The sequence below is a fragment of the Lactuca sativa genome, chromosome 3 (genome assembly GCF_002870075.4).
Source record: "Lactuca sativa cultivar Salinas chromosome 3, Lsat_Salinas_v11, whole genome shotgun sequence".
Lineage (NCBI taxonomy): Eukaryota > Viridiplantae > Streptophyta > Magnoliopsida > Asterales > Asteraceae > Lactuca > Lactuca sativa.
The window spans coordinates 321967424-321976846 of NC_056625.2; the positions used below are offsets into that span (position 1 = coordinate 321967424).

Genomic DNA, 9423 nt, shown 5'->3' on the forward strand with positions numbered 1-9423 from the left:
GGGTGCAGCACGTGCCTCCTCTGCAGTCAGCTGAAACGCCTGGCTCCTCACCACTGGAGCCTTTGCCTTGCCCTTCCGGCCATCTGTAATCCGTAGGGTAGCTAGAGCTGGCGCCTTAATCGGCGCTGATGCTGTCAACTGGGGGCAATTGGCCTTCTTGTGGCCCCTCTGGTTGCAGTGGAAACACAGAAACTCAGACCTCTGCATCACTGGTGCAGGGGCGGTACAATCTTGGCTGAAGTGCCCTAACTTGCCGCACTTATAGCAGCCTGACGATCCCATCTTGCACGCTTCCTTGTGCGCCCTTCCGCATTTCTTACATTGGCCCCGCCCCTGTTGGCCTTTCGGCCCCACATCCAATCCCTTGGGCTTCTTCCCCGAAGCCCCCATAACATGCCCCTCTTCCGCTTTCCTCTTCCGGATGTGCTCCAGATCTATCTCCCTCTCCCTTGCCCTGGCAATCATAGAGTCCAGGGTAGGGTAAGCTGAAAAACTGACATGCTCCCGAATATCAGCTCGGAGCATATCATGGTAGCGGGTCCTCCTCATGTCCTCATCACCCGCGTACTGGGGCACCAACAACGCCCTCTCCCGGAACTTGGCGGTGATCTCCGCCACAGTCTCCGTCGTCTGTCTCATATCCAAGAACTCCCTGGCCAGATGCTGAAGCTTGACAGCCGGCGCGAACTCTGCCTTGAACCTGGTCGCGATGTCCGACCAAGTCATAGCTTCAACAACCGAGGGTCCCAACGAGTCACCCACGGACTCCCACCAATCCCTAGCTCGATCTCGTAAACACCCTGCTACGAACCTCACCTTCGACCCCTCAGGGCAGAAGCTAATCATCTGTGCAGACTCAATGTCTGCAATCCATCGTCTGACAGCTGTGGGGTCCTTCGCCCTGTGAAAATCCGGCGCACCACTGCCCCGGAAGTCCTTGAAGGACAGTGTGCGGGATCCCGACTGGCCAGATGCCATGTCACTCCTGAATGCCCTGAGGCGATCTTCCATCAACTCCAATATCCCTTCCTTGATCGACCCGAAGATAATGGAGGTCCACTCAAGGATGCCTCTGGTGATCTCTGACGCGATGAACTCGCGTAGCCCCTAATCTACTGGCTCGGAACCTGATCCCGAACCTGATCCCTCTCCTGTACTACCAACTGCTGGCCTCGAGCGTAGTACCACCATTCTGAAATACATAAATAATAACCGTTAGTGATACTGATACCTCTGGAGGAATCACACCTACTACAAGTTTCCTAGTCTTATCTTGGCCTTCCTCGGTTCGGGTACGGATCCTCTGCTTTCAGTAGTACGGGCCCATACTACCTTCCACATCTATCCGTACCTTCTCCAAGGACTGCCTTGACTCCACCAGGTCCATGTCACTACCGCTGATCACCGCTATACTCATCCTAGGCTTGCCCTAGGAAAATCTCTAACTCCACTCGACCCGATCCTCAGTTGATGATAGGCCTCCTTGTGATGCCAGTTAGCCATTACCTGAACACCATCACATGTGATGAGGCTCAGATAATCCTTCGAGTAACAGATCCGTCCTTATAACAGTTAGACTCAAACGAGAGCTGTGCAATAGGGCCAAATCCAACACTCTAAGATTATTCAACCCTGATCACATGTGACGTGACATATTCACCTAATGGCTAACTTCCATCACTCAGAATCCCACAAAGCACAAATCAAGCAGCATTCAGACAAAGGGAACAATCTCAAGCAAATCCATTCTCATAGAGAAAAGCTGAACTAGCATACAATGCTAAACTCATACTATCAAGCATAACCTAAACAGGCTATCCTACTGCTATCTACTCAATTCTAGCATACAATTTTCATATACTGAAGCACATAAAGCAGGCACATAAGGCATCACTCCTAGATCCTTAGTCCTATTCTAGCATGTTGTTCTACTGAAACTGATAAAGATAACATAAGCTTGTATGGGTACTTTGGGGAATACTTACTTAAGCTCGGCCGGTCGCGCACATCACACACTTCGTTCCTTCTTAAAACCCTTTACTTAGCTTTTTAGAAAACATTTTCTCCTTTAAAATCTTTTATTCCCTTGATTTGAGTTCAAACACCCCTGAAGGTGTGTCCGAATCCCTCAAACCAGGGCTCTGATACCAACTTGTAACATCCCAAAAATACGAGCCAAAAATTTCATTTTTAAAACATGTACTTAGCAAAACATTAGGAATAAAACGTTCAACGATCATATCATTTCACAAAAGATATTGCATGTCTGGAAAACATTTTTATAAAACATAAAAGTGTCAGAGTACAAATCCCCAGGAAGATCTCATAATGCGGAAAATAAAGCACGTGTGTAATGTACCGCTACCGCGCCAGCTCCTTCCCCTTCGAAGAAGAGCTACCTGAAACCAAAACTGAAAACTATAAGCACGAAGCTTAGTTAGTTCCCCCACTGTACCACATATCAAAAATCACATAACATACATATACTGCCGTGCATATCTGGGTGCCCGACCTACCCCTTCGGCCCTCTCGACCGGATACTGACTAGCATATCTGGGTGCTGGTCTCCCCTTCGGTCCTTACGACCGGATACTGCCGGGCATATTTGGGTGCCCGACCTACCCGTTAGGTCCTTACGACCGGATACTGCCAGGCATATCTAGAGTAGATCTAGGGATTTCATGCAATATGGCTCCATAAAGGCAGTAGATCTAAGCTCCTGGAGCTCAATCATACCTAGATCTAGAGGCTAACAACTTATTACAAACCATAAGGCACAATCAAGCTTGGGGAAAATCTCAAGAAGGACTTCCATGGAGCTAAAAGGGACTATAAGCATGAGAACAGAGGGAAATCGAGTTATACCTCAAGGAAATCACTGAGATAACACAAAGATGCCTGACCTCCTCCTCTTCTTCTTGATCTACTCTTCTTTCCTTTCCAGATCTTCAAGAAAACACACCAAAATGCTTCTAACTCACAAGGAACAAGGCTTGAACGAAGTATAGAGCTCTGAGGGTGAAGGGGGCGAGCTTGGGGGCGGATAAGAGAGTTTAAATAGGGTGCAAACCCTTGAAATTTAAGGTTTCAACAGACAGCGGGGACTCACCGAGTCCAGAATATGGACTCGCTGAGTCGCCAACTTAAACGTGTTCTGGATCCCGTCTCTACTCGGCGAGTCGGACCTACAACTCGCTGAGTCTAAGGCTAAAAAATGAAAAACACTATGATAAATTTTACGTACCAGGAATCAGGTGCTACAAAATATACCACAGTAACAACTATAAATAGTTTGTAAAGTAATTTGAAACCAAAATTTGTATATCAAATTGATCAGCATGATTAAAAAAACCATATTTATAGTCAATTAAGTGTAGGTGTCCCGGACAGGTTTGGCAATTACAGAGGTGTTCCAAATGCATCCAACAATAAATAATTTTAAGTCAACTTCATCGTTCTTCCACTTTCTGAAGAGATTCACACTTCTTTATTAATCCCTTGACGAACTAAAAGACATATATCCCTATATAATCAACATGTCTTTTAATAAATGCTACATATGAACACATATCAATCGGGAAAAAAACCTTGCAATGGAAAGTACCATTTTCTTCAATGACCCAAACAAATCCTTTCATGACTTGGCAAAATAACAAAGTAAATAATTAATGGAAAAGTGAGGCATCGGTTAGATTACCTTCTAAGAAAATGATGATAGTGATGAAGGTCATTGTGTTTGGGGTGAATATAAAAGGAATGGAGAAGATTACTATCGTGTTTCTTTATGCAAAAACTTATAGTTAAGTGAGGGTGCAAACCTTTGATCTGGATAATTTGACGACGATGAAGGCGATGGTGGTCAAATATGGCTAACTTTTGTATGTACTGAAATCTTTATGCAGAGTAGGAAGACGATTGTAAGAAAGAAACAAACCTGATTTACCAGTGCTGAAGTGATGGTGACGGCAAAGGTAGTGGTTAGAAGACTTTCAAAATGTTTGAGGCAGTAGGGGTACCTTGTGGTGGAGACGACAATGTCATCTAGGGTTTAAGGTGAATTTTTTCAACAAAATATGAGGGGTGGCAGTGTGGTGGTTGATAGTGGCTATCTGGTAGTAGAGTTCTTATGGGCGCATCTATCTCAAATTGACCGCTTCAATTGGCCTTTGACCAATTCAATTGTGCGACACTAAAGGAATACTGATTCTTTGATTCTTTGACGGATATTTTTGTTGACCAAATCTAATTTTATGCATAAACTCATTGTACACATAGCATTATTCTTTGTACCTCTTAAAATTCAGCAAAACATGCTAAATGAATTTTAAGGTGTATATATATATATATATATATATATATATATATATATATATATATATATATATATATATATATATATATATATATATAGGGAAGAGTTATATGGAAAATGAATGATTAGGGCAACACATATTTGAACCAATGAAAACATGACAACACATCATTTTCACAATAACTTCCAAAATACATTACTTGTGAAGAAAGAAATGGACACGTGTCATTTGATTATTGGTTCCGGTAGATGTTGCCCTAGTTATTTGTTTTCCATAGAACTCATTCTATATATATATATATATATATATATATATATATATATATATATATATATATATATATATATATATATATATAGGGAAGGATTATTTGGAAAACAAAAAAACCCTAAAAATCATAAAAATAAATAAAAAAAATACCAACACATCACAAAACTTTTTTTGAATTTTTTTTCTTTATCAAAAAATCGCAGCATTTTTTTACAATTTCATTGAAAAAAAAATAAAAAATCAATTTTTCTTTTGTAAATATTTTTTTTTTTTCAAAAAAAAATTTCAACAATTTTGACCTAAAAGTTGCGATTTTTTGATAAAAAAAATTCAAAAACAAGTTTTGTGATGTCTAAGTATTTTTTTATGCATTTTAATGATTTTTAAGGTTTTTTGTTTTCCATAGAATATAAACCTCTATATATATATATATATATATATATATATATATATATATATATATATATATATATATATATATATATATATATATATATATATATATATATATATATATATATATATATATATATATATATATATATATATATATATATATATATATATATATATATATATATATATATATATATATATATATACACACACACAAAATAGGATCATCTTATAAGCATATTTGTCGAAATTGTGGCATTTAAAGGATTAAAACCATGGAACCAACATAGTTACTGAGAGTGCATTCTTATATATATAGAAACCATCAAACTATTAATGTACAAAAGGATGTTTGCGTCCTTTTATTTCCATGTTCCAAAAAAGGCAACATCTTAATTATGCTATATTAATTACCCTTATCTACAAGACTTGCTTTTCTTTTAAAATAAGTTTATACGCAAATGAATGACTAAATGTCTTAATTAATGTACAATATGCAGAAATTAACTTGATCGAGAACGCCAACATATAACAATGGCCGAAACAAATTAAAAATACTACACATCTTCTTGAAAGATACTAGTATGTAATAAGCAATGAAAATACAAGGGATATTATTATATTTTCTTAACAAGGAAAATAATATAGGTATCACTGCAAGAAAGCACTACAATACTAATCAGCACATCACTGTTGTAGAATTAAGTTAATATAATCAATAGAGAACTAATTTCAAAAGTTTTTATGTAGCCATGTAGGTGTTTTAACACTGTCAATTGTTTGGGTGGAGCCAGTTCGATTTACCTCACTTTAAAAAGCGTTAATCCAATTAGTTCTAAAAGAATGCACCATTTTACTTTAACACATTATCTAATAAAAGTATTTGAGTACTTTTAAATACCTAAAGTACGGTAGTTTTCATGTCCAAGGCTTCCCTTGAATGAGCCCATGAGTTAGTGAATTAATTATACAAATATATTCTTGCTAATCAATATTCAAGCCATTTGATTAAGTTCATAGTATCTGCATAACTATGACAAGTACATATATACTTGATTGGGGGGAAATCCTATTCTCAGTATTTGTGGATTGCGTAATTGAAGACAATAAATTTGAAACACCATAATTTCAGATGTTAGTCGAGGAAAATTTAAAGTTAATATCCTTAAACATATATAGTAGTAACTTAACATCCCAAACCATCAATCGTTTCTAACATAATTCTATTCCGATGAAAGTTTCAAAATATCTAATGGATCATATATAATAGTAACTTTTAGCACTACCTAGCTTTAGCTATTTTATTTAATTGCCAGGCCATGGTGGTCGCCAACTTCTACTTTCCCTAGCCATGCAACGCTCCTGCTGCATCTTACCTTATTCAACGATTGCGTTATACACATTAGCAACATCTTTGGCCTGCAGTGGTTTTTCTAGAAACATGAGCGCCCCTCCATCCATGCATCTGTTAAAGATTTAATTAGTGGCATATTAGGGCTAGCGACGGAGTTTTTTAATTTGGAAATTGTGATTTGAGATTTCTCTTACTTTTTCATGCGCTCTTCATTTGCATCAGCGGACAATATGACCACAGGAACATTGCTCAGCTCTGATTTCTATCAAAACAATTTCAACTTAGTTTGATGCGAATGAAATTTGCAAGTTAATACACATATATACCAACCTTGAGTTCAAGGAGTAGCTCGTAACCACTAATTCCCGTCATATCATGATCAGTTAGTATGAGATCGACATCGACCTTCACATCCTGTCATTTCATCAAAAAGTTAGATGTGCTTAGACTAATCAAATTACAAGTCATTCCTTATGATATATTGATCTGAACAAATATATGAAAATGTATGGAAACCCCTACATTCTCTCCAGTTAATCCAAGGAATTCGAGAGCAGCTTCTCCACTTTCAACAGCAGCAATAACTGCAAACATAGATTATTATTATTATTATATCATAATTAAATCTATACTCATTATCCAACCGAATCTCTCCATATTGACGTTTAATATCAAATGAAGATTTCAGTTATACCTTCAAATGATGAAGTCCGGAGCATCCGTGAGGCGTACATAAGCTGCACCCTTTGATCATCAACCACAACTGCACGTAATTTCTTCATTTCGAAAATGCAGAGAGAGACAACAAACGGAAACTGAAAATGGTGGTGTGATGAAGGAAATGGAAATGGCCCCTTTAACCCTTCGTTTGATGTTCTATTTATATTTGGATTCAAATTTTATCAATCCTTTTTATTTAATACTTTTCTAATATTATTTAAACTGAATTTTTTAACTTGGTTTTTTTACTTAATTTAATTATTTTTGCTAAATATTCATTTTACTCTATGATGTCAAATATCAAATTCATAGCGACCATATGTTCAGTGGTGAAATTAAAATGAATTATGTACCGACTCACTTACCATAGAGTTGTTTGCTAAAATAATTATATTTTAAATTCAGTTACATCTGTACAACCACGCTTTCATATTTTATGTGACATCGACTAGTGCATGGCATATGTAAAATTGTTTTATAATTTTAAAACGATAATCACCAAAAGTTTAAAATGAAAGGTCTTTCTTTCATAACTATATTACATGAGTGTTTCAGAGTTAAGAAGTCAAACTATCGTATAGTAAGGTTTAACAAAGATATCACCCGCAAACTATACAATGTATTTTGATGTGGTGCATTATATACGTGTGTTTGCAATAGCCATCTTGAAAATGTGTAATTAATTTTAGAGAAATCCATTTGATATGAGTTTTTGGACTCAGTTTAGAGGAACGAGTCTAGTATATGTTTATAAAGGAATCTTCGTCACTCATTCTTTGGTTTTAGTGACCATTTTTACGGTTGGTTTAGATCGTTGACCAATTTTTATTGTAAACTTATAAAAATCATACAATAATAAAGAAAAATCGTTGGAACACGTATTTTATATCCCTAAAAAGATAAGGATATGTTTTATTAAACTTTCTAAAAATTGGGATAAGAGGGGTAAATCTGACCATAAACCAATTGTTGTAACGATAATAAAATTGAATAAAAAATATATTATGAAGTATTAATAAGTAATACTTGAAATATGAGCTAAGAAAGGATTATTAATATGGTTGTAGGTGTTCAAAGAGCTGGAAATCCATCTTACTCACTTCAGTGGTTATATTCTATGTTTTGCTACTTCAGGTGAGTTATATTAACTCTCTTATTATATGGACCATGTGATTAGGGTTAGAGTTCTTGACACAAGCCTCTCAGTGTAACAACCCAAATTCCCATCCATCATCGACGTTAGTGTTATGTTAGGTTTTATTCTTAAACTCACATTTTCCATGATTAAAGTTAAGTTATGAGGGCCAAAGTATAAGAAAATGATTTTTGTTTATGTATAAGGATCAAGGGGTTATTTTGTTATACTTTGAGGACCTAGATTGTAACTTGTGAAACATTTAAGAAATGTTAACCCTAAAATTCATGTTTATCACTCTATTTATAGCCATCAAACCTTAAAGTGAGAGAGAGAGATCTTGAGTGTTTTCCATCCATGGAGTAGAAGTGATTAAAGTGAAGTTGTTGTCCATGTTGGTGGATTATCAGTAGTGATTCATTGGATGGTTTCCCCTCTACCTTGTTCTTTTTCTCATCACAAATTTCTAGAAGATATGTGGTTCTTCCATTGCGTTCTCTTATGTTCCTATAACTCGCCCTCAAGAGATAGCCATGGATTGTGCAAAATCCATGGTGCAAAGTGTTTTATTAATCCCCTAAAGTATTCTAACCATCATGGACACTTGATCATGGTTTGGAAGGGTTGAAATCTTCCGAAAATGGATTTTGATCAGACCTAGACTGGATTAGAAATGGTAGAAGGTTGGAACCAAGTTCTATAATTTTTAGGTCCGTGTTGACTTGATTCGTAATCTGTTGGGTAGTTGTGACGGGACCCTATCCTACCCGCGATGCAAATTTTTCTTTATGTCGACCATTTTCTGTTTTGAGTCTCATTTTTAGTCTGGTTGTTGCGTGTTCTTTTTGGTTGCTTAATTGCTTTCTGTGGAGTGCTTTCCTCTTTTCATAGGGTCCCAAAACATGGACTTGAGGTGAGTCAATCCTTGTTGCACTTTGAGTACTTTATCGGGGAATTCTCATACCCCAGGATTACTTAAGTGATTCTTAAGGTGATATGTATAATGGGTGCCCCTGTTTGTGTATTATGTATGCGATGGAATATGAATACCCTATTATGGAAGAAGTATATAGGTTATATTGCATGCTAGATACATTGCATGATGTTTTTGTATGAATTATGTGTTGGATTACATGTTTAAGCCATTAACTAAATTATTATAAACTTAAATTATTAGCAAAGTTCTTTTGGGTTACCCTCAAACCTACTACAAGACTCGAGCGCTATTTAGAGAG

General features: G+C 36.7%; 1 protein-coding gene across 1 annotated transcript; it reads right to left on the reverse strand.

The window, feature by feature from the left end:
* Positions 1-6356: 6356 nt before the first annotated feature.
* LOC111910830 (two-component response regulator ARR5) lies at positions 6357-7115 on the reverse strand. Its single transcript, XM_042900767.1, has 5 exons — positions 7028-7115; positions 6856-6917; positions 6664-6747; positions 6528-6595; positions 6357-6444 (listed from the first exon to the last, which is right to left on the reverse strand). The coding sequence occupies exons 1-5, from the start codon at positions 7113-7115 to the stop codon at positions 6357-6359; spliced, it is 390 nt and encodes a 129-aa protein (XP_042756701.1).
* Positions 7116-9423: the final 2308 nt, after the last annotated feature.

Bases quoted from the DNA above. Each gene is read 5' to 3' on its own strand.
- LOC111910830 (XM_042900767.1), bottom strand. From the start codon at position 7,115: ATGAAGAAATTACGTGCAGTTGTGGTTGATGATCAAAGGGTGCAGCTT. The intron at 6,748-6,855 runs GTAGGGGTTTCC...ATGAAATGACAG, and splicing joins TTGGATTAACTGGAGAGAAT to GATGTGAAGGTCGATGTCGA. The intron at 6,596-6,663 runs GTTGGTATATAT...TTGTTTTGATAG, and splicing joins AGCTACTCCTTGAACTCAAG to AAATCAGAGCTGAGCAATGT.